Below are 26,000 nucleotides of genomic sequence, written 5' to 3'. Positions count from 1 at the left end.
TTGGCTCTGCCTGCTGCCCTTTCCTGCTTCTTTGTGCTTCAGCACACCTCCCAGGCTTGAAGATTATTATGGTCTGAATGTTTTCATCCTCCACAACTTCCCATGTTGAAGCCCTAACCCCCAGTGTGATGGTAATTGGAGGTGGGACCTTTGGGAGGTAAATAGGTTTAGATGAGGTCATTGAGAGTGGGGTCCCCATGATGTGATTAGTGTCCCTATAAGAAGAGGAAGAGAGACCAGAGCTGTCTCTCTCTCTCTCTCCATCACATGAGGACACAGTGAGAAGGGCCATCGGCCAGCCAGGAAAAGGCTCTCACTAGGAACTGAATCATCCTGCACTTTGATTTGGACTCCCAGCCTCTAGAACCATGAGAACTCAATGTCTGCTGTTCAAGCCATCAGTCTACAGTATTTCGTTGTAGCAGCTGGAGCCACATGAGACAGGGACCATCAGTCTGGAAAAGACTGGGCCCGGCCAGCCCTGCCGTTTGTCCCTGTGCTCCGGCATCATCATGGTGATGACACGGGGCAAGGGGGCTTCCAACAGAACTGAGACAATGAACAGTGGTAAAGAACATCATAGATATACTTTGACATGACAGTTTTGCCTCAGGTTGAGCCTTCCACATTGCCTTGGGCAGAATGGAAAAAACATCAACAGCATTCAGGAGGGCCAGGTACTGCCTGGGAGATGCCAGGGTAACTGTGAGTGGTCTCAGAACAAGCTTCCCAAACTTTTAAGAGAGGAAATAATAGGTAAAGCTTCTGAGCTTGGAATATTTTTGCGGGAGTTAATCTCTAACAGGATACTAGCACATGTTCTACCCAACCCACTCTTGGAAGTGCTAGGTTAGGGAATCTAGTTCAAGCATTCCACTAAGAAATCTTTATTGAGCACGTATTATGTGTACAAGGCAGTAGGGATATAAGAGTGAACAAAACAAATATCCCCACCTTCCTGGAGTGAAGTAGTATGTGGAGTATGTCAGATGGTGGTAGGTGTATGGAGACAAACAAAGCTGGCTTGGGGATAAGGAGGGCCAGGAGGCAGGGGTGTATTGTAGTTTGGAGTGGCCAAGCAAGACCTTCAAGGTGACATTGGATCAGGGGAAGGAAATGAGGGGTCAAGCCAGGTGGGTAGCGGGGGGGATGAGCATTTTAGCTATAAGTCATATCTGGTGCAAAGACTCTGAGACATGGCCATCCTAATGCAAGACCAGAGCGGAAAGGGGAAACATGAGGGGTAGGAGATGGAATATAGGATAGCAGGTCATAGAGATAAGGGGGAGACAAACTGTGTAGGTCATTCTGCAGAATTTGACTTTAACTCTGAGTCAGTTGAGAACCATTGGAAGATTTGAACAGCGGAGTAACTTGACCTTACTTTTATAAGGCCACTCTGGCTGCTGGGGTGAGAATGGGGGGTGAGAATAGGAGCAGGGACATCAGTTAGGAGGCTATGGCAACACTTTTTAAAATAATTGCAACACTTCAGATAGGAGTTGAAGGCAGCCTGGATCAGGATGGTAGTGGGGGAGGAAGTGAGAAATGGTCATACTTTCAATCTATTCTGATGCAGAGCAAACAGGACTTATTGATAGACTGGAAGTGGGTAGACAGAAAGAAAGGAGTTAAGGATGACCACAAGTTTTTGACCCAAGCAACAGAAAAAATGAAATGTCTATTTAGTGAAATGGGGATGACAAGGATTTCCCCACCCTCATGACATCCTTTAACAAGCTTTGCAAACTTCCAAGAAGAGTAATGGTATGTAAAGTTTCTGAAATTGGAAGATTTTTGTAGGAGAAACAGGTTAGGGTTGGAAGAAGGAGATCAGAAGCCTAGTTTCAGTCGAGTAGAATTTGGGTTGTCTCAAAATAGATCATGGACCTAACTAAATGTAAAAGCTAAAAACAGAAAACTTCCAGAAGAAAAATATAGGAGAAAATGTTCATGACCTTGGGTTGGGCAAAGAATTTTTAGATACAATCCATAATAGAAGAAAAGTGATAAATTTGACTCCAACAAGATTAAACACTTTTGTACTTCTTAAAAGACACCATTAAGAAAATAAAAAGATTAGACATTTACTTGGAGAAGATATTTGCAAATTATATACCTGATAAAGTACTTGTATCCAGAATATATAAAGAACTCTTACAATTCCACAGTAAGACAAAAAATCCAATTAATAATGTATAAAAATTTAAACAGACATTTTACTAAGATGATATATAAAAGGCTAATAAGCATATGAAAAAATACTCCATATCATTAATCACTAGGGAAATACAAGTTAAAAGCACAACGAAATACCACTGTATACACATTATAAAGGCTAAAATTGAAGACAGATAATATCAGTTGTTGGCAAGGAAGTGAGAAACTGGAACTCTCACAAACTGTTGGTGGGCAAGTAAAATGATACAGCCAGTTTGTAAAACAGATCAGCACTTTCTTATAAAGTTAAATATACATTTATCATATGACCCAGTTCATAGAAGCATTATTTATAATAGCCCGAAACTGGAAATAATCCAAATATTCATCAACAGGTGAATGAATAAATAAAATGTAGTATACCCATATGATGGAATATAATTCAGCAGTAAAAAGGAAGGAAATGTGGATAGATGCTACAATGCTTATAAATCTCAAAAACATGCTAAGTGAAAGAAGTCAGACACAAACCCCACATATTATATGGTTCTATTCACATGAAATGTCTAGAAAAGGCCTATTTATAGGAATATAAAACAAATCAGTGTTTGTCTAGGGCTGGGGGTGGGAGTGGCTGCAAACAGGCATAAAGGAACTTTTTGGGGTGATGAAAATGTTCTAAAACTGGATGGTGGTGATGGCTGCACAGGTCTACAAATTTACTAATAATCATTGAATCGTATACTTACAATGGGTGAATTTTATGATATGCAAATTATGCTTCAATAAATCTGTTACAAATGCGAGCTGTCTTATGCGATATGCAAAAGTGGGTGTTAAGTTGATAGTTGCACACTTAGTCTGAAAGAAGCCCAGACTGGAGATAAAAGTTGGGAACTGCTCAGTTATACATACGATAGCTACATGATAGAATTTAAAGTCTTGAGATGACTGAAAGAATGAGTGTTGACAAAGAAAAGGGGGCTGAGCACTGAGCTTGGAGGCTCCAAGATTTAGAGGCTGGGGTGTAAGAACTAGCAAGGAGATGGAGAGGTCCAGCCAGCGAGGGAGAAGGAAAACCAGGAGAGTGGTGTCCGGGGAGCCATGTACAGAAGAGGAGAGAGCGTGAGCTGCAGGGAACGCAACTGAAAGTCAAGGACGGTAAAGATGAAGGACTGACTATAGAATTTAGCAAATGTGCGGTTCGTGGGGACCTCAACAAGGAGAATTTTGACAGGGAGGGGGATGTGAATTAGAGGAGTAGGTTCAAGATTGGAGCAGGATGGGAACAGACGACTCTGGAGGAATTTTGCTATAAAGGAGTTTTTGGGAAAATGTGTTTCCTTATAACTAATAATAATGATGGGTCTGTTTTATATTCTTTGTATTCTTTTATGAGATGGTCAGTCAGGTGGGGCACAAGAGGAGACAGAGGAGAGGCTCAGGAAACAAAGTTGATCATAAACTCTCAGGTTCTGCAGCCCGGGGGCAGGACATGCCACGCAGGGCACATGGAAAGACACCAGGGTGGTCAGGAGCAGAAGACAGGAGGGGCTGAGAGCTCAGCTCATGGCCTTTCTTGGGATTTCTGAGGGAAAGACAAGGCAGGGCAGGGTAAGCAGTTTAGGGTTGGCGGGTTTGAGTGGTTCTGGGGGGCTCTAAGCTATAGGGGTGGTCCCTAGTTGCCTGGTACCTGGCCCTGGGATGATCCAGGCAGAGGAATCTTGCTTCCTGGGGTTGTACTGACGCCGAAAGCTCAGGTTCTCTGCACTGATGCCAGAACGAATCTGAGAGACAGAGTTCTGGGTGAAGTAGAAGAAGATAGCTTTATTGCTTTGCCAGGCAAAGTGGGCCACAGCGGGCTCCTGCCTCAGAAAAGTATGTGTCCCAACCCCGGAGGATCTGATGAGAAGTTTTATAGCAATAGCTCAGGGGGGATGTTGCTGACAAGATTAGGATGTGTGAAGGGCTTGCACTCCCTTAATCTCGTCTCAGGTGCTCAGTCTCCTAATCTGGAGCTTTTTTGGTCCCTTTAGTCTTGCCTCAGGTGGTTTCTTGGCTGCTCTTCCCTTGATTAGCAACAGTTCGAATCGAGCTTTGGAACTCAGGGAAGGTCATGGAGGCTGGAGTCTTGCCTACAAGAAACGGGGGACAAAAAAGGCCTCCATGCCCAGGCAACCCACAGGACCTTCGCTCAGTTTCAGTACTGGCCAGACAGAGAAGGTGGGGCTCTGGATTAGTTATTTTGCATTAAAGTCATTCTCCAGTCCTGACTCTTTGCTATCTCTAACAATTGGCTACTGTCTCCCCAACCAGAAAGGTTTTTTTGTTTTTGTTTTGTTTGTTTGGGTGCTTATTTTTAAGATGTCAAAAATCATAATATCCAGAAAAAAATTGTATTGAATACAGCATACAATTTATTTTTACTTAGATAAATATTTTACTTAGTACTGTAATTTAGTCCCCCCAGTACCGCGTGAGGTAGTAAACTCCAGTGTTGGTGAACTTTTGATATTTCCTATATTCCCCAGTGTGCACCCTCTGACTAGAATGTTCTTCACTGCTGGGCTCCAAGGTAACTCCCAAGACCAGCTCCTTTGGGCCATTCTCCTCTTGTCTTATACTGAACTTTATAACATTTGTTTCCTGGGTCAGTCTCTCCAGGTCTTGGTGACTTTTAAAAAGTATGCCTAAAATAAGTGATCTATTTCCTTTCATTTGCATCAAATTTCACTGGATTCTGAATTTTATTTTCAACCAATACTGAGAAATTGGCTCTGAAATGATGCTTTAACCAGAGAAACTAACAGGAATGGATAGAAAACAGATGTCAGTAATGAAGAAACTTATGTTCATAAGAAACTGCTTAACATTCAATAGTTCCTCCCTTAAGAGACGGTGCAAGTTGGAATCGTGGGGGAAATGTGTGTACTTTTTTCCTAGATGTTTATTTGATTGGGAGCTATGTTCCTATTCGGTGAAATGCTTTCTGTATTTGGAAAGTCATGACTATGTATATGTTTGAATAGCATATTAGAAGCCAAAGCTTTCAGCGCATGCATTTACACTGCTGTTCATCAGGGAGATGGCCCCTCTGGGCGTGTGCCTGGTGCCGTGCGGAGGCCATGTCTTCAAGGGTGCTGGTATCTGAGCATCTGACTACAGTCTGGACTTGACAACACTTGGAGCCCCGCAGGAATGCTATAGGATAGAGAGGGTCATGGGTTCAAGGGCAGAGGCTGGGGTGGTAGCGCTGAGCAACAAGCCAAACCCATGAGAAGTTTGGGGAATGAACCACCAAGAGGGAGTCAAAGAATTGGATCCAGGTGAGCAGTCTTGGTTGGAAGGATGTGGTGGGTGTGGTATGGGGGTAGTAAGTGAGCATACAGAAACCAGAGCATGGCCGTGAGTAAAATACAGAGAGCACTGCACCTTCCCTGGGCAACTGTAAACCATTCTCTTTAAAGACCAATCAGAGTTAAGATTTGCTGGTATAGAATGATGCTGTAGTGCAGCAATTAAGAACACAGGTTCACTTAGTATGATAATCTGAGGGAACTATATTCAATATCCTGGTTTACCAAACCATAGTGGAAAAGAATATGAAAAAGAATATATATATATATATATATATATATATATGACAAACACTTTGCTGTATAGCAGAAATTAACACAACATTGCAAATCAACTGTACTTCAATGAAATAAATTTAAAAAAAAGAAAAAAAAAAAGAACACAGGTTCCTGAGGTCTGTAGACTGGAGTCTGAGTTCTGGCTCTACCACCTCTAGCTGTTGGTTCTCTCTGAACTTTAGTTTCCTAAATTATAAAACAATGCCTGATGACAGGACTGTTCTGAGTAATGTAAAGACCTCAGCATGGTGCCAGCCATATCATAACACTCAAAAGAGGTAATTATTTTTGTTAGTTATTTAGCATCAAGTTCTTCTTGCAGCTGGAGAAGGCGACTAGGTATGTGCCAGACCCTATGTGCGGTGCTTTCTGTGTATCATCTGATTTCACTGTCATAACAGCTGCACGAAGCCAAGGCTTTTATGATCCTCGTTTTTATCAATATAAACGAGGCTCCTGTGGCTGAGAGAGACTGGGCTGCTGCTCGAGGTCCCAGGACTAAAAGTAGTAACGAGTAGTAGTGAGTCTGATTTCAGTTTCTATGGGTTTCAAGGAATGTTTGCTGACTTGAAATGTTGTTTATTTCTCTTAATCTTGGGCAATGTACTGGGATATGAGTAAGAAAGAGAATGAGGAATCTTGATGGAAATCTTATCAGAAAGCTTGCTGTGTGCCTCAGAACATGGTATTAAGCTCTCAGGGTTCAAGGCTGTCAGATTTATCATCTGGTTTTCTCCCTTCCTTCCTTCCTTCCTCTCTTCCTTCCTTCCTTCCTTCCTCCCTCCCTTCCTTCCTTCCTTCTTTCCTTCCTTCCTTCCTCCCTCCCTCCCTCCCTCCCTCCCTTTCTTCCTTTTCTCTCTCTCTCTCTCTTTCTGAGGGAGAGGAGGATGCCTCAGGTAAACCAATAAGTGCTTAGAGAAGAAAAATATAATGAAATCATATGAGCTTAAAAAGTTCCACAGCTTTCTTAGCATAAACTTTCTTGCTTGGGATAGGGAAACCACCGAATCTGAGGTTTTGCCTAGAAAAATGTAGATAAGTAGCATTTATAAAATGGTCATGAGAGACAGCCTCTTGAACCATTTAGTAGTCTTAGCCCAAGTTGGGGGGGGGGTGGGAGGTGCCAGGATGGTTCCACATATGAAAATCAACCAGTGTAATACACCTCATTACCAGAACAAAGGACAAACACCACATGATCATCTCGCTTGATACAGAAAAAACATTTGACAAAATTCAACATTCTTTTATGATAAAAAACATTAGACAAACTAGGAATAGAAGGAAATTACTTCAACATGGTAAAGGCCATATACAAAAAGCCCACAACTTACATTATACTCAGTGGTGAAAAACTGAAATCATCTCCTCTAAGATCAGGAACAAGGCAGGGATGCCCGCCCGCCACCCCCACCCCCCCACCCCCGCCCCCAACTTTACTTCTGTTCAACATAATACTGGAAATCCAAACCAGAGCAATTAAGCAAGTGCTATAGACAGAATGTTTGTGTCCTCCCTGAATTCATATGTTGAAGTTTTTGTCCCAGTGTGATGCTATTTGGAGATGGGGCCTTTGGGAGGTGATTAGGTCATAAGGGTGGAACTTTCATGAATGGGACTAGTTCCCTTATGAAAAAGACCCCAGAGAGCTTCTACTCTGCCCCTTCTACTGTGTGAGAACGCAACAAGAAGACAGCCATTTATGAAACAAAAGCAGGCCCTCCTTACCAGACACCAGATCTGCTGGTGCCTTTGTCTTCAACTTTTCAGGCTCCAGAACTATGAGAAACAAAATTTCTGCTGCTTATAAGCCAACCAGTCTATAGTGTTTTATATTAACAGAGCAAACAGACTAAGACAGTAAGAAAAAGTTACAAAAGGCATCCAGATTGGGAAGGAAGAAGTAAAATTATCTCTGTTTGCAGAAGACATTGTCTTATATAGAGAAAACCTTTAAAGAGTCCCCTCCCACACACAAAAAATGTTGAAACTAATAAGCAAATTCAGCAAAGTTGCAGCACAGAAAATCAATATGTAAAATCAGTCGTGTTTCTATCCACTGACAGTGAAACATCTAAAAAGGAAGCTAAGAAAACAATTGCATTTACAATAGCATGAAAAGAGTAAAACACTTAAGAATTAACTTAACCAAAGAGGCAAAAGACTTGTATGCTGTAAACTAAAAAAAACTGTTGACAACATTTAAAGAAGACACAAACAAACGGAAAGTCACCCCATGTTCATAGATTGGAAAACTTAATATTGTTAAAATGTCAATACTACCCAAGGCAATCAACAGATTTAATGCAATCCCTATCACAATCTCAATGGCATTTTTCTTATGAAAAGAAAAGTTCATCCTAAAACTCACATAGAATATTAAGGTTCCCTGAAATAGCCAAACCAGTTTTGAAAAACAACAAAATTGGAGGCTCAGGCGTCCTGATTTCAAAACATATTATAAAGCTACATCCATTAAAACAGTGTGGTACTGGCATAAAGACAGACATATAGACCAATGGGATAGAATAGAGAACCCAGAAGCAAAACCATGTGTATGTGGTCAAATAATCTTCAACAAGGATGCCAAGACCACTCAATGGGGAAAATACAGTGTCTTCAACAAATGATGTTGAGAAACTGGCTATCCACGTGCAAAAGAATGAAGTTGACCCTTACCTTACACAATAAACTCAGAAAGGATTAAAGACCTAAATGTGAGACATAAAGTTATAAAACCCCTAGAAGAAAACACAGAGGAAATCTTCATGACATTGAGTTTGTTAATGACTTCTTGGATGTGACACCAAAAGCACAGGCAACAAAGGCAAACACAGACAAATGGGACCACCTCAAACTTAACAACTTCTTTGCACCAAAGGACACAATCAATAGAATACAAAGACCAACTGTGGAATGGGAGAAAATATTTGCAGTTCCCTTCTGATCTAATTTCCTTCTTCTTCCTCTTGCTCACTGTCTGTCAACCACTCTGGCATCCTTGTTCCTTAAATACACCAAGCACACTCTTGCTTTAAGGCCACTTTCCTCAGGGGTCTCACATTTCCTTCAGGCCTCTGCACAAACATCTTCTCACTGAAGAGGGCTTCCCCTGATGACCTTTCATAAAACAGCAACCCTTCCTCTCATCTCCACTGTAGTCTTGTCCAGCCAATTCTTTATGTTTCTCTGTAGCACTTCTCACCACTGGCCATACTGTATATTTATCATATCTTTTTTGATTTGCTTTCTCTTTTTCCCTCTAACCCCCCAGCTGGAATATAAACTCTGTTGGGGTATTAAGGCCTTTTATTCTTGTCCCTACTTTGCAGATAAAGAAACTGAAGTTTAAGGAGGTGGGGAAACTTGCCCAAGCAAGTAAGAAAGTAACAGGTATAGACTGGTACACACACTTGTCTGACGCCAAAGACCGAGGCCTTAACGGATACAACTGTATTGCTTTTCTGTCACAACCTTAATAAAGAGATGGGTGGAGAGCTTTCTGAGTGGGCACCAAAGCCTGGGAATGCCCAGGTGGCCACAAGGCATTCAGAGGCCAGTAGCAGTCAACCAGGGTGGAGGCATATTGGAGAAGAGTGGGAGTAGAATTGGAAAGGGCCAGATCACATAGGGTCTCAGAACTCAGAACAAATAAGAGTGTGGATTTTATGTGATGCTCATTACAGATTTCTGAGTATAGTTTTAAAGAAAGATGAATGTGGTGGTTTAAATATATGCCCATAAATTTCTTTGACACACCTCTCTTTAAAGGTGGAGCCAAATTCCCCCCCCCCCGAAGATGGGCTGGACTTAGTTTCCTGCTAAGTGGGTGGGTGATTTCCCAGGTGAGGTCCTATAAGACCCGGCTGCTCCTGGACGCACTATTTTCTGCACACATTCGGGTGTTTTAGAGCCCTCTGTTTGGAGTCCTCTCCCACCAACACTCTACCACGGAGACACCTGCACATCCTCTATTGCTTCGGCTCTGTGCCTTGCCTTTCCTGTCTCAGGTCGAGACTCCTCGTGTTGCTCATTCCTTGCACTCTCGCTCTAACATGTGTTGACATGCTGAATGAGACCTATTCTGCTCTCTTGACCACATGGCTGACTTTCTGCTGGTCTTGACCTCTCGTTTCTAACTTCTAATCCATCAGGTGCCCTCACCTCACTCCCAGGGATTTGCTCTACATCTTGGCCCACCAGTGCTGCCAAATCAGCAACAGCCTCCAGCTCTGCCCTGAGCTGCCCAGAGACCGGCTGGTCATGACCTTGCTCAGGCAGGCACATCTTAGCCTTGTACTGTTCTTTCCTTCTTCAAATCATAAATTGTATTTTTTATTTTTTCCTTTTGGACTAATGCATAGATTGCCTATTATCTCACTCTAACACACCTTAGTTAATGTATATTTATCTATTTAAAATACTAGTGCATACTATTTAAATATTTAAAACTGTGCACACTCTTTAAAATATTTCCACATCCTTTTCTTGATTTGATCCTTACGATCACCCCCATGGTGACAGTAAAGAGTATTTCTCCCATTTTAGGAAGAAGGAAAGAATTCACTTTTCATTATGCTACAGAGCCTTTATTACTGGCCATGCTCTCTGACATTTTTCTTTTTCTCTTGATTTTAAAACAACTACTTAAATATTCAATAGTTGTGCTATGGACAGAATTGTGTCCCCACAAAATTCATACGTTGAAGCCCTAACCCTCAATGTGACTATATTTGGAGATAGGGCCTCTAAGGAGGTAATGAAGGTTAAATGAGGTTATATGGTAGGGCCCTAATATAATAGGATTAGCATCCTTATAGGAAGAGACACCAAAGTGAGCACACAGGGAGATGCCAGCCACCTACAAGCCAGGAAGAGAGGACTCACTGGAAAGTGACCACATGGGCACCCTGATCTTAGACTTCCAGCCTCCAGAATTGTGAGAAAATAAATGTCTGTTGTTAGAGCCACCCAGTCTATGGTATATTTTGGTACGGCAGGCTGAGCACACTAAGACAAACTGTAATCTTCAATAATGAATAATTTTACCCATTTAGAAAATGAAGCAACTATATGGGATAAAGTTTGGTTCTACTTTACTAACTGGTAACAGTTCTACTGTGTTATTGCTTTTGGGTGGGAACCACATTTTTCTTAGGGTTGGACTTCAGATGAACTTGCTTCCAAAGCCCTCTAATTTCCAATAGTTACTCTATTCCCCAGCTCAGCTGCAGAAAAATAGAGTAATAATAATTATGTAACAATTGAAAAGTGTAACACGCCTTCTTCTCTGGTCTAATCCACTGTTCAAGAAAAGCAACAAGTGAGGGGTAATAATTTTCCCTACAATGAGCAGAGAATGAATGATGGTCACTGTGATGGGGAAAAGTAATGCTGTAAAATACAGGCCACAGTTCCTGGAGGGGGAAGGGAGTGTGTGTGTGTGTGTGTGTGTGTGTGTGTGTGTGTGTGTGTGTGTGTGTTGGGGGGTGGGGTGAGGGATGGATAAGAGAAGGGGTCCTCGAGGGGCAGGATCTCTGAGAGCCTCAGAAACATCCTCAGGTGTTCCAACATCTGATTCTAGTACTATTTCATTGACAAATATGCCTTCCCATTTCACCCACCCTTGAATGTCTACCTGTTTGATTATTTGCACCATTTCTATTTCAATGAATGCTTCAAAATTCTGTGGTTATGTAAATATGTCCTGGGGTTGTGTCCTGTCTCCCAGACAGAGGTGAACTTAGAAATTGCCTAGAATTGGGGTAAAATGCTGTGGAGGGCGGTGGACGCATACAAAAAATAATACCCAAGCAAAATCCCCACGATGCTCTGTGCTGATCCCAGGAGGCAATTAATACTGGTTGACAGAACTTACTCCGTGGGCCTCGTCGGCTCGTCATGCCCAGGAGGTGAGTGTCAGAACCTTCCTGCACGGGCTCCTGCTGGTCGTCTGGATGGGATTTTTCAGACACCATTTCCTTGGGGCCAGCAGCCGACAGCTGTGGGCAGATGGTCAGAGGTTGTGAATCTCAGGGCTTCGGTTGACTCAGATGCTATCTCAGGATGAGGTGGGTCACTTAGCAAGGGGACAGGCCTTAATCCTCTTCAGATCTAGATAACTGTGGTCTGTGTCACCTGAGTCACTGTGGTCATGATCACCTATCCCCACAGGAAGCAGTGCCGATCCTGATTTTCTCTAAGAGGTTTCTTGGGGAGATGACCCAGGTGGCACAGTGACTTCCCTGGTGGTGCAGTGGTTAGGAATCCGCCTGCCAATGCAGGGGACGCAGGTTCATGCCCTGGTCTGGGAAGATCCCACATGCCACAGAGCAACTAAGCCTGTGTGCCACAACTACTGAGCCTGCGCACCTAGAACCCATGCTCCACAAGAGAGGCCACCGCAATGAGAAGCCCACGCACTGCAGTGAGGAGTGGCCCCCGCTCGCCACAACGAGAAAAAGCCCGTGAGCAGCAGCGAAGACCCAACGCAGCCAAAAAATAAAGAAATGAATTTAAAAAGAAATTTTTAAAAAATGAACATCTTCACTTTTTCTAGGTTTAATGTGTAGAGCTCTGTAGAAATTTGGAGGAAAAGGGAAACAGGAAAATCACAGCCAAACTATTTGATCCCAGCTCCAACTCATTTGGAAATAGCTGTCAAAGTGTCCCTGGTTAATCCAGGGCAAAGAACAGCCTCTGGTTCCTTCCCCAAACTCTCAGAGGAGGACAGACTGGTGAGCAGAAGTGGCAGTGGAGGCCCCAGTTGAGTGATGGCCTTTGGGCCAGACAAAGGTTTGCCTCCAAACTCACATTTACCGTGGGACTCGAGCGAGTTATCGAACTTCCTAACTTCCTTCGTCATCCGTAAAAGAAGGGAAATAAAAATAGCCCATTCACTGAGATGCTGCTATGTACAGGCACTTTGTAAAGCACAGACATTCTGACTTAAATAAATGGCCTGGAGTGGACCTGAGGCATTTGACTTAAAAAAAAAAAATCCCCAAGTTATTCTGAAGTGCCGCTGGGGTTAAGAAACACTCTCCAGATTTCTCACAAAGCACCAAAGACTGCACGTTCGTTGTCTGATCAGGGCTCTTTGTGCAGTTCAAGGAATGAGATGATGTCTCAAGAAAGCGCCACACCTAGGACACAGAAAGTGCCTTCTCCTTTCCATCCCTGCTCCTTTCTCCCGTTTAGTCCAAGCTCCACACCCCTAGCCCCAGTCACCATTGCTTACTGTGCCTGTGGCCTTGGAGCTAAGGAATTGAGCTCTTTCCATTTGTACTGGCTCATCTGACGCCTCGTTGGGCCCCGTGGCCCCGGCTGCAGAGCCCCCCGCTGACCCTGCAGGAAGGGGTTAAAGTTCCTGAGTGGCCAGAGGGCCCAGCCACAAGGCCAGGTAGCACCTCCAGCCTCTCCGGGCCCTCCCCTGGGCCACTCCATCCCAGCTACAGAGAAGGAGTTTCCTTGGCCCAGCTTGTCCCAACGGGATTGTGCTGGGCGACGGGAGAGCTGAAAAGGGGTTTCTCCCCTGACTTCGGCTCTCCTGGTGCCCTCCCCGCCACCCCGTCCCCGCTCTCCAGGCGGCCCCATCACGTGGCTGCCGGCTCAAAATGGCTCTCCTTCCCCCTCCCTCCCCTGCTCGCATCTGGATTATTCCAAGCCGATTGCCCCTCCGCAAAATCTTCCCGGCCTCCTTCCCAAGGGCGTCTATTTACCTGGAGAAGGTGGACCTTGTATAGGGATGCTCACGGCCAAGGAGGGCAACTTCTGCTGCGGGCAGAGCCGGGCGAGGGACCGCCAGCAGGCCCGGGAGATGGGGGCTGGCCTTGATTTAGACTGAGGCAGAATTTGGGCTTGGAGCTGGGAAAGTGGAAGTTCCCTGAGATTTGTAATCCTGCACTGCCATCTACCGCTGGTCTTAGTCTATGGCCTTTGATGACAGCACTAAAGGGGCTCACTTCAGCATTTCTAAACTTCTCTCTCAGGGGATGGGAAAAACCTTGGAGGAAACATGCTCCAAATACTGCCCATGGCTTCATGGTGAGGGTCATCCGTGAGACCCCACATAGGGTCCTTCAGCTGGACCATCCACCAGCATCCCTGCCTCTCCCAGAGAAGGCCAAGTGCTTGTACCCACAGGAGGCTGTATGGCCTCTCGGGGTGCAGTGAGCTGTTAACTGACAGCCCAGTAGACAGACAAGTTCTTCTGTCACTCCCTACCTGCTTCTTTCCTTTTTGTCTTGCAACCTTCACGGTCTTCTTCTGTCTTCCCTCATCTGCATCCTCACGGTCTTCAATGAACTCCTTTGTTAAGATGCAAATGGAAGAGTTATCTCTTAGTGTGTGTGTGTAAATTGGGAAAAAATGATAAGTGAGGAAGAGGGGTGGGATTTTTAGGTGTTAAAATGACTGTCTTGTCCTGGAGCCTCCACCCACTAAAGTTGAGTGTGAGCGAAGGGACAGTGGACAGACATCACCATCTACTCTTCTCAAAAGTTGTATCCAAATGGAAAGATGGTCAATGATATAGTGTTGGAGCTTCCATCGACCCAGGTGCTCATTCATGCCTAGGGAATTTATGGACAGCTGACTGTGTTCCAGGCCTTGGGTGCACAGAGGTACCGGAGGTGACTTCCCTCAAAAGTCATAATCTAATGAAGGCCACGAACAAGTGAATCTGCCAGGACTGATGTACTGACCCGGATGGAGGCCTCTGGCCCAGGACGATATCAGAATCACACTAGGGGCTTCCAGGGTTGGGCTTCTCTGCTCCCCACAGCCTTACTGTCAGGTAGAGAATAATGAGGATACATGTTAAATCACCGTGGAAGTTTGTATTTAATGCAAATTTTTTCAGGTCTTTTTGAAAAGGGAGAAATCCTTTTTGTGTTTTGTTTTGTTTTAAAATTTTCTTGGAGTATAGTTGATTTACAATGTTTTGTTAGTTTCAGGTGTACAGAAAGTGAATCCGTTATATATATATATATATCTATCCACTCTTTTTTTAGATTCTTTTCCCATATCGGTCATTACAGAGTATTCAGTAGAGCTCCCTGTGCTATACAGTAAGTTCTTATTAGTTATCTATTTTATATATAGTAGTGTGTGTATGTCTATCCCAATCTCCCAATTTATTCCTCTCCCCCTCCCTTATCCCCGGGTAACCATAAGTTTGTTTTCTACGTCTGTAACTCTACTTCTGTTTTGTAAATAAGTTCATTTGTATCCTTTTTTTTAGATTCCACATATAAGCAGTATCATATGATTTGGCTTTCTGTGTCTGACTTAATTCACTCAGTATGACTATCTTTAGGTCCATCCATGTTGCTGCAAATGGCATTATTTTGTTCTTTTTTATGGCTGAGTAATATTTCATTGTATATATGTACCACATCTTCTTTATTCATTCCTCTGTTGATGGGCATTTAGTTTGCTTCCATGTCCTGGCTATTGTAAACAGTCCTGCAATGAACATTGGGGTGCGTGTATCTTTTCAAATTAAGATTTTTTCTGGGTATATGCCTAGGAGTGGGATTGCTGGGTCATATGGTATTACTATTTTTAGTTTTTTAAGGAACCTCCATACTGTTTTCCATAGTGGCTGTACCAATTTACATTCCTACCAACAGTGTGGGAGTGTTCCTGAAAAGGGAGAAATCCTTTAACAGTGCCAACTTCGTTTCTTTTTCCATATTATGCTTTCTAAAGTTTTAGTCATAAAATGTTAGAGCTGAAGCCTCTTAAGTTTGAAGCTTTAAAGTTTTCTAGTTTGAGTTTTGCAAACCAGGGCACAAGTACCTTGGGGTATAAAAGAAGTTGCAAGATAAACCCAGAACCTCTTCTGGTGTACCGGATTTATTAGACTTTTTTTTTTCTAAAATTGGGAAATTTTTGTTTTTATACTGAAACAAACTTGGAACACAAAGCATGGGTTTTAATCATATAAGATTTCAAAGAAATGGCATGCAGGTTTCTGGGCTAGGCTTCAACCACTCAGCAGTGCCCTTGGCCATCTGTTTAGAGAAGACCTGAGCTTCAGCTGCAGAGGAGGGAACTGAGGTCCCAACCAGGGAGTGGGCATGGCTTGGGCTTTTTCTTTGTCTAAGGGACCTGATCGCTCTGACTCATCCTCTGGGTGCAAGCCCCACCCTCACTCAGACCTCCTTCTTCAGAGCGGTGTGCAACTGTGGCTCTTAATTCAAGTCTAAATTCTTATTGGCTTAGAATGGACTTGTGAGAAATATACATCAAGCTTTTTTTTTTTTTTTTGGCTTTCCAATAATGTTTTGATCCTCTGTCAATGGAAAACTCTCCAGTAGGACCTCAAATTAGACTGAATGTGAACTCCAGGAGAGCTCAGGGTTTTCTTCACTGCTCTATTCCCAGGGACCAGAGGCACAATGAATATTTGTTGTATGAATGAATGAGCACAGGTAGATGTAGGTAAGTTGTCAATACTTGATATCTTGCTTAAAGTTAATCTGTGTGGTTTCATCTGGGTTCCTTCAGGCTTTTTGAAGTTCCTGTTGGAAATAGCATATTGTCCCCATTTCTGCCTCTATGGTCTCAAGTTACTGAGCCTTAGAGCCAAGAGAGAAAGGAGGATTGAGAGGAATACTTCCTCTTCTGTTCGGAGGTCTCTGGTCTCCAAACTGGAGAAGGCTTTGCTCCTCTGGTCCAGACAGCGTTTAATGATGTTTTGCACAAAATGAGTTAGAAATTGCAGGACTCCATGAGGGTTTTATAAGTGGTTATATCTACAGTTGTTATCCTCATTTTGAATTTCTTTAGAAATCAATGTGCTTTACTGAAAAAGAATGAATCTATGTATATGTATAAGTGAATCACTTTGCTGTATACCTGAAACTAACACAACATTGTAAATCAACTATAATCCCCCCCCCAAAAAAATAGACATCAATGTGGTTCAGTAGAACTGGACCCTTTAGGTGGTAAATGGTGACAAAGCAGCTTCAGAGCCCTCAATCCTGGAGCACCTGCAGGGCTGCATGCACCCCTATTCTCCTCTGTGTGCCCAAGGTAGCACCTTCTGCATGCAGTAGGCGTGCAATAAATGCTCATTTCTGGCCTAACTTCCTCACTCACCAGCACGTGTGACATGAGCATGCACACACAAAGATACATCCCCTGGAGACATCTAAGCCATCACTCACCTCTGTAATTATTTTCACTTTTTCTTCCTTGGGCTTCATTTTAGCTGTGATGGCTCCTCCCTGACAGGCAAAGACCAAAGAAGAAGTCAGGTCCTTTGAACTCAGTGAAACGTCTTTCTTCTTACTACTGATAACGCTGAAGCTGACCTTGATGGTTAGTGAAGTGTTTGAACTGAGTAGACCTTGCATCCACAAGGAATGCATTCTTAGGCCCCAGGATTGGTGGACGTGAGCCCCAGAGGAGAAGGAAGGAGGCTGGACCCTCTGTCCCCACGAGCCTGTCAAAGATCTTGGCTTTCCTGTGTAGGAGGTGGAAGCCAGGAGAGGGTTCTGCCCGTGGTGTCAGATGACCCTGGTAGGAATCCAACTCCTGAAGGACTATTTCACAGCCTATCCTCTCCACTCAAACCTTCACCTTCCCATCCCCCTTCACTCTCTACCCTTGGCCTTTGTTCTCATTTCAAGAGCAAAGAGATAAAGCCAGAGATGGACCCTCCCCCATCCCCGTCCCCCTGTCTCACCCCACTGAGTCATGTCACCCCCTCTGCTTCCACTTGCTCCTGTGGTCTGTCCCTGCTTCCATCTGGGCCAGGGTTTCTGCCTGGGCACTGCTCCCGCCCCCTCCAGGGCCTCGACCTGGACAGTTTCCCCCTTTCACCTGCATAGTCATTTCTTCCTGCTCTTTTGGTTCATTCCTATCCATGTACAAAGGCCCCTTCCTTAAAAAACTCTCTCTGGGCTTCACATCTCTTTCTGTCGCTCAGTTGTTCAACCCTCTGAAAGAAAAATCCTCAAACCCTCTCTTTCCAAATCAGTTTTCTGAGCCTAGCGCTCCCTGGAACCGCTCTTGCCAGCATCTCCAAGGACCCCCGCATCACCACATCTTATGATCCATCCTCAGCCCTCACCTTAGTTGCCCTGTCAGAGGCGTTTAGTAATGAAAGTGACCAGTTGCTTTCTTTTTCTTGAAATATCTTCTTCACTTGGCTTCTCAGACATGCTCTTTCCTGGTTCTCCCCCTACCCACTGCTTCTCCTCCTCAGATTCCTCGGCTGGTTTCTTCTCATCTTCTGAGCACCACGTGTGACAGTGCCTGGGGCTCAGCCTTGCCCCATTCCCTTGGTGAGATCGTCCTGTCTCTTGGCTTTAAATACCGTCAATCTACTGATGCTCCCCAAATTTACATCCAGGGCCCAAACGTCTCCCCAGAACTCCAGACTCAAATATCCGAGCATTTGATGGACACCTTCCCTTGGATTAACATGCCCCAAATGAAGCTCCTTGTCATCACCCCTGAATCTGCTTGTCCTGCAACCTTCCTTGTTGCAATACACAGAACTCTATGTTTTTCCCAGGCCAGAAACCTGGGAGTCATTCTTGAATCCTCTCTGGCTCTCACATGACACACCACATCCAATCCATCAGAAACCCTGCCGTCTTCGCCTTCACATTACATTGACAATCCCACCACCTTTAAGCAGCTCACTGTTACCACCCTGGTCCAGTACCGTTGTCTCTCAGGGTTTTTTGTAACAATCTCCTGACGTCTTTGCTTCCCACCGCACAACCCATTCTCTGTATTGAAGCCAGAGTGAATTGTTTAACATATAAGTGAGATCATATCCTTCCTCCGCTCAAAATTCTCCAGTGACTTCCTTCTCTTAACAGAGTTAAATCCAAAATCCTTCAATGGCCTACAAGCCCCTCCATGATCTGCCCTTGAATCTTCTTGCCTCAGGACCTTTGCAGTTGCTCTGCCTAGAACTCTCTTTCCCAAGACATCTACCCTGTTCTCTCTCTTTTCATTTCCTTCAGGACTGCTCAGATTTCATTTTATCAGAGAGATCTTCCCTGAACACTCACAGTACAATGCTAATCTCCCACCCTCACCCTCCTGGAACTCCATAACCACCTTACAGCGATTTCTTTTTTCATAGTACTTATCACCAGTTGACATACATATTTATTTGTTATTGTCTGCCCATCCTCATAAAATATAAGCTACAAGAGGGCAGGAACATTTGCTCATTGTTTAGCCCCAGAGCCTAGGACTATGGCTCCCAGTAGACACAATACATTTTGTTGAATGAATGACTAAATTACTCTTTATTGGCTGTGTCTTCCTTGGCCACATTCTGAAGGCCTTCAAAGCTTCATCGTCCTCCTTGGGCTGCTGTGAAGATTAGATGAGAGACATGAGGAGCAACAGCAAGGCTGACAAATCATAAGCCCTTCTAATAGCTATGGAATCTGAATCTTAACTGGGACTTCGTCATGTAAGCAGCTCATCTGAAGCCTTCAAGGTTTCATTTACCCTAACGGAGAATTAGCACCTTAAAGGGAAATAAAGCATCTGAAATTCTATTGTCTCCAGTCCAGAACTCCTCCCAAGCTGTCAGATATGGAGGAAAGGAAATGGTGAAAGCAGCTAGGATATTAAAAGGGTGAGGAGGTAATCTAGAGAGAATCAGGGGACAGACAATAAAAATAAAATTCTACAGGGCAAGGGAGCTCCCTGAAACAGTGGGAATTATGAAGTGGAAAAAAAAGAACTGTGAAATATCTTAGTAACTAAAAAAAAAAAAGATTCTCAACAAGTTAAAAAATGTTACATGGGAAGAAACAGAAGCAGAAAATGAAAAATATAATGGGGTTGATTTTTTTCTCCTCATTTTTTCCTGATCATTACCTTTGAATGAGTTTCTAAGGAAATCAAATGACATCAAAATTTATCTTTTTATGAGCACTGTTGCTAAGAAAACCAATCAATACTCTGCAACTTTAATATGCAGCTTGTCATCATCATGTACATTGAGTGTTTGTTAATATATCCCTATTGGCAACATCAAAATAAGAGCCGTGATTCACTGCAGACTTATTTTGTTCTCTCTCTAGATATACGTTATCACTCGGGCTCACAAAAACACTTCCAGCTTAGTAGCATATGCCTCAATTTGCACATGTGGAAATGGAGGTTTCCTCTGAGGTTAGCCTCTGACAGGTTCTGTGCTTTGCCATTATGGTTATTAAATGTCACAATCAGAACTTGGCCCCGAGAATCTGTGATTCCAGGGTCCTCCTCCATGTCCCCCTACCTCTCTGTCTCAAAGTTTATTCTGGTTTTGCAATGTCAGTAACTCTTCTATGTTAGTCCACTATTCTCGAAATATTTACAATCGAAAAGCACAGAGCATTGCCCCTCTGGGAAAGGGCTCTGGCTACTTTAGGTCAACGATGTATTTAGTTTAACTCAATGCAGAAAACCAAAGATATTTTTCAAGGAAAGTACTGATGCCTTCATCCAAACAAATGGACTGTCTCTGAGGGTCATCAGAGGATCAGAGTCCTGTCCAGAGGGTCTTGTGGTAAATTCTAAAGAAGCAGAGAAAAAGGAACGAATGTATATGAAAAGGGCGGCATTATATGCAATGCTTTTCAACCTTGGCTACTCAGAAGATAATGTGCGTCCTACCCCAGAACAGTGAATACATGGGTTTATAGAAAGAGTGAGACCTTTGTAAAAAATTATGTGAACCTGGATTCAAATTCCAGCTCTGTTTATCAGCTGTGTGATGTTGGAGCAATGCCTTCACCCCTCTGAGATACATTTCTGTACCTGTAAACTTGTGATCATAATTCCTACCTCAATGAGTGATTATTTTATCAGGGTTAAATGATAGAATATGTGTAGTAAAATGCATAGCATGGACCAGGCTCTCAATACTGGGAAGTAAGTGTTATTATTAAGAAAAGGTGACGGTAGAGGTGGAATGTAGAAGAAAAGAATGAGGAGGGAAACAGCAGTTAGGGGACAGGAATGAGAGTGGTAAGAAAGACCTTAGGTGACGTCAAATTCCCCATTACTGTCTTTGGTTCTCAACTTCGAATTTGTGGCACCAATAACCAATATGCCCTCTCTCCCATGCTGCAGCTGCGCCCAGGGCAGTTTTTTTTCTGTTTCCTTTTATGGTGTTTCTGAAACCATCCCCTGTCCTCACACCTATGAGCATTTTCTCCCAGTGCACGGCATTTAGCCTTTTCTGTCTGATCCTGTTAGATCCTGGAACACTGGGCAGGTGCCATGCACACCCTGTTTGATTTCATTTCCTAATTCTCCAAGTTATTCCAGCCACAGCTTCCTGTAGTAAAAGGTGAGTGACAAATAGCTTTATAGAATCATTTCATCAGCTCCATATAATGTATATTGTCTTCAAAGAGTATAAATACCACATCTGAGCTGTGTGATGTGACATATACCCAGTGCATTTATCTGATGAACTGAGTGCTCCCAGATCCTCCCTGGGAGTCATCCTGCTGGGCTTTAAGCACTCAAACCCTTTCATAAATCTCTTATGGTGCTTAGCTCATTGTACTGTTATAATCTGTTTATAGGTCTGTCTTCCCAGTAAACTCTGAGCTTCCGACCTGCTCTAGTTCATTTTTGCACACTTGAAACTTCAGCACCTTACTGAAGCCTGGTGCATTGTTGATGATCAATACATGTTTGAATGAATGACTCCTTAAAAGAGCTCTAGGAGATCCATTTGAAAGAGATTTCATTCTGGTCCTGAATTTACTTGCAGGAAAGCTTATATGAAAATCCAATAACATACATGTATTTCCCATTAGACTTTATCAGCCTTTCAGAGCCCCTCTTTGCAACAAAGAGAAACAATCAGTTTAAACACAGCCGGTAGATTTCCTTGTGGTCTTTTGGCGAGAGCAGCCAGCCTTTGTCTGTAACAGATCTTCCTCTGTCTAATGCCAAGGAAAGTGAAGCTTGCAATAACTAGTATTTCGCCCCTCGAACCAATTTGAACTAAAAGGCCCAGAAATGCAACCGGCAGCCAGTGTTTCCGGGAGACCAGAATGCAACAGGATGGCGTGGACGTCCTAGGAAGGAAGCAGAGACAGCTTCGGGAGAAATTCCACTCAGGGGCTGTCATGAGCCAGACTTAATTTCCTGCAAACCAGACACCAGACAGTGGCTCAAATCAAAGCAGCCCAAGTCATACTGTACGTTTCCATTCCAGAAAGTAAAACGTAAATAATAATGATGAGGACCCCTACCTTTACAATTCATTAGGCTCAGGGTGTCCAGGGGAGAGGCTGAACTCCAAGCCTGGTAGCTGAAAGCAGGACTGCACTGCTGCAGCCCAGCTCCCGGGAAGAAGTAATTTACCTTAAGGAACTTTACAAGGCACTTTGCAGATTCTCCTTCCTGGGATGAAGGGAACGTGGAATGTGTCTCACTGTTGAATCTTCTAGAAAATCCAGAGGGAAAGGCTGAACGTTGGGGCGGCCCCTGGGCTGCTCCCTGGGAAGCTGCAGCCACGTCTCAGCAAAAACACCCGCTTAGCAACCCGTTCCTAAGGAAGGTCACTAGGTGGCTTTTTTTTTCTTTTAAAGTGACAGGTTACTCTAGCAGAGGAACACACATGCACGGGGTGAGCAGAGGTGCACAGCTTACAGGAGAAGCACAAAGGGAATCAGCATGGGGGAGCTGGGCAGAAATGAGGTCAAGCTTTCAGAGCTGTCCCTTCCCTTACCGCAACTGGTTGCTGGGCATTTCTGGTCAACGACAGGCAACGCTCAGAGGTGGGTGGCTTAGAGTCAGCGAAGGTCGTCATTACAGGGCAAGGATGTCTAACTTATCTGCTGCACAGGCTCCCTGGAGGTTGCCCTGGAGCGTTTTCTGGTTAAACATGGAAAATTGAATGTGCAAGAGGAATCTCTGCTTATTCTCTGAATCCCGTCCAAAACGCAAAGGAAATGGGAAAAGAGGCAAAGAAGATGGCAGAGTAATGGAATGAACAGACCAGAAAAGCCACCCTCCAAGTATACTAGCATGTGTGCGTGTGTGTGTGCATCTTTGTGGATCTATGTGTGTATCTGTGTGTCTGTGTGTTTGTCTATGTGTGTGGGTATGTGTCTCGTGTGTGTGTGTCTGTGAATCTGTGTCTATGTGTGTATCTAAGTCAGTGTATGTATGTGTGTATGTATCTGTGTGTGTGTGTGTCTTTGCATTTCTATCTGTATGTGTACATGTGTCTGTGTGTGTCTTTGCATTTCTGTCTGTATGTGTACGTGTGTGTGTCTGTGTTTGCATTTCTGTCTGTATGTGTACGTGTGTGTGTCTTTGCATTTCTGTCTGTATGTGCATGTGTGTGTGTATCTGTGTCTTTGCATTTCTGTCTGTGTGTGTATGTGTGTGTGTGCCTCTGTGTGTACCTGTGTGTGTCTGGGGTGGGGTGGGGTGGTCAGGTAGGCATGGAAACGAGGAAATGAGCTGATCCGCTCTGCAGAACTTCAGAGAGGGCTCCGGATTTGGCTCAGCAGTGTGATGGGCTGAGTTGTGTCTCCCAGAAAGATATGTTCAAGTCCTAACCCCTAGTACTTCAGAATGTGAGCTTATTTGGAGTTAAGGTCTTTAAAGAGGTAGTCAATTTAAGATGAGGTCATTAGCGTGGGCCCTGATCCAATAGGACCGTGTCCTTTTAAAAAGGGGGGATTTGGGCACAGGCAGCCATGCACAGTGGGAAGACCTGTGAAGGCACAGGGAGAACATCATCTATCAGCCGAGGAACGCGAGGCCACCAGAAGCTGGGAGTGAGGCCGGGAACTGATTCTCCCTCACAGCCCTCAGAGGAAACCAATCCTCCAAAACCTTGATTTCTTATCTTTGTATGACAGCCCCAGGAAATGAATACAGTCAGGTACCAAGGAAAGTGGGGAGACTCTGGGGCTGAGAATGCAAGAAAATGTGAAAATCTATGTATAGAGGGGCTAGGTCCTCAGGACCCTCCCTGACCCCTGGAAGCCTGAGGAATAATACCCTTCTTTCCCAGGCCCCTCTTCTTCTGCCATCTTGAGGAAACTGGGGGTTTCTTCTCAAGGGAAGTTGTACCAGAGCCACTGGTCTCAAGTTCAGGTACAGCAGAAGGTGTGTGTGTCTCAGGTCTGAAAACTGGGTCTGAAATGGAGAGGTGGGCAGGACGTACCTTTCTCACAGAGCTGAGACACCCACACATATACCTGGATCCTCTGTCCCACCTTCGCTGTAACCAAATTGGAAAACATGGAATATTGTTTTCTGGAAAAACTGAGTGGTCACAAAGAACAGGTCCCAGATATGGGTATTTCTGGCTCTTCCAATGAAAGAAGTAGCATATTGCCTTTACAGAAAGGCAATACAGAGAAAATGGGAGGATCACAGAAATTCAACACTTGTAGTTATATAGAAAGACAGAATCAAGAAAATGAAAAGGTAGAATGTTTCAAAGAAGCAATACAAAGAAGACTTTCAGAATTGAAAGAAGTCTTTCTATTGAAAGGGGCTATTACCTAGTGCTGGTGCAGGGAGACCATGAGAAAACTTGTCTGTCTCTGTTCACCAACTCTGCATGTGGCAGGAAGAGTATCTCCTGAGAATTCATAACCATTGGCTTGCACCATGCTGCTGAATTCCCTTATTCATGCTACCTACATCATTTAGGAACTCCCTAAGTGACACATTTTAACTAGTGGTCTCAGGCTACTGTATCCCTGTGGGGTGTTGGGCAAGAGCAGATAAAAAACTTTTCTGGAGGGACACACCTTCAAGTAGTCCATTCAGAATTGCTACAGATAAATGTTGCTGAAGATGAATTTACAATACAAAATTAGACACACAGGAGGAAATAGTCAAAAGTCTGCAATTAGAGGGTATAGTTAGATACCCAAGAACTTCTGATAATGCAGTGATCATATGGAGAATCAGAAAAAATAATGACTGTAAAAGAACTTAAAAAGAGGCTTTGAAAATATGGAAGAAGAGTGAGATACTGTCAAAAAGGTCAGGCAAATGTTAAAAAGAATCAGCTAGAGCTTTTAGAAATGAATAATAAAGTCATGAATTCTTAAAAAAGTTTTTATTGGAGTATAGTTGATTTACAATGTTGTGTTAGTTTCAGGTGTACAGCAAAGTGAATCAGATATATGTGTGTGTGTGTGTGTATGTATATATATATCCATGATTTTTTTTTTTTATTTTAAAACAAAGGATGGATGAGAGAGCTGGAAAGAGAATGAGTGATGATGTAAAAGATTTAAAAAATTCAAATGTGGGGCTTCCCTGGTGGCGCAGTGATTGAGAGTCTGCCTGCCGATGCAGGGGACACGGGTTCGTGCCCCGGTCCGGGAAGATCCCACATGCCACAGAGCGGCTAGGCCCGTGAACCATGGCCACTGAGCCTGCACGTCTGGCGCCTGTGCTCCACAACGGGAGAGGCCACAACAGTGAGAGGCCCGTGTACTGCAAAAAAAAAAAAAAAAAAAAATTCAAATGTGGCACAGAGAGATGGAAAATAGGAAAGTGCGGATGAAAGACATGGAGAAGAAATTGACAAGGTCCACCATGTCTGCCATGTCCAGTGGAGTCCAGGAGCAGAGAAGAGAGAGACGCTGGATCTTAGAGTTGAGGGATCTTAGTCAACTTCCTTAACTTCTCAAGGTTTCAGTGTCCTCATTTGTAAAACGAGTTCATAATAGTACATACTCCAGAGGGTCATGACGAGGCTTATTAAGTTAATATTTGTCAAGTCCTGGCACTCAGTAAATGCTGTAAAGTTTAATGGATAAAAAAATATGGATGTTGTCTTAGCTCTGGCTGCGTTAACAAAATACCATAGACTGGGTGGCTTAAACCATAGAGGTTTATTTTCTCACAGGTCTGGAGGATGGAAGTCCAAGATCAAGTTGCCAGTTGATTCAGTTTTTGGTAAGGGCTCTTTTCCTGGCTTGTAGATGGCCACCTTCTTGCTGTGTCCTCACATGGCCTTTCCTTGGTGTCTGCGGATTAGAGAGAGAGAACTCCCTCTTCTTTTTCATATAAAGCCACAAATCCTATCAGATTAGGGCCACACCCTTAAGACCTCATTTAGCCTTAATTACCTCCTAAAATCCCTATCTCCAAACACAATCACATTGAGGGTTAGCTGTCAATATATGAGTTTTGGGGGAATGTAGTAGATGTTTATAGTGAGAG

The 26,000-nt window shown here is 43.7% G+C and overlaps 1 protein-coding gene across 9 annotated transcripts in view; it reads right to left on the bottom strand.

Moving 5' to 3' along the window:
• The window catches only part of CC2D2A (coiled-coil and C2 domain containing 2A), a 135,519-nt gene extending 113,208 nt beyond the window's left edge, over positions 1-22,311 (bottom strand). For 6 of the 9 annotated variants that reach the window (XM_060299171.1, XM_060299174.1, XM_060299173.1 and 3 more), the window contains exons 1-4: positions 22,158-22,311; positions 16,976-17,035; positions 14,022-14,105; positions 11,674-11,797 (exon numbers count right to left, since the gene is read on the bottom strand). In XM_060299171.1, coding sequence (XP_060155154.1) covers positions 11,674-11,797; positions 14,022-14,105; positions 16,976-17,014 — 247 coding nt within the window. In that variant the 5' untranslated portion in view covers positions 17,015-17,035; positions 22,158-22,311. Of the gene's footprint in view, positions 1-11,673; positions 11,798-13,035; positions 13,115-13,516; positions 13,648-14,021; positions 14,106-16,975; positions 17,036-22,045 lie in introns of those variants that run through there. The other 3 variants (XM_060299172.1, XM_060299176.1, XM_060299175.2) reach the window with 3 other exon arrangements.
• Positions 22,312-26,000: the final 3,689 nt, after the last annotated feature.

Source organism: Globicephala melas, chromosome 5 (genome assembly GCF_963455315.2).
Source record: "Globicephala melas chromosome 5, mGloMel1.2, whole genome shotgun sequence".
In the NCBI taxonomy this organism is placed as follows: domain Eukaryota; kingdom Metazoa; phylum Chordata; class Mammalia; order Artiodactyla; family Delphinidae; genus Globicephala; species Globicephala melas.
The sequence above is the reverse complement of the archived record's forward strand: the minus strand, read 5'-3'. Positions and strand labels throughout refer to the sequence as shown.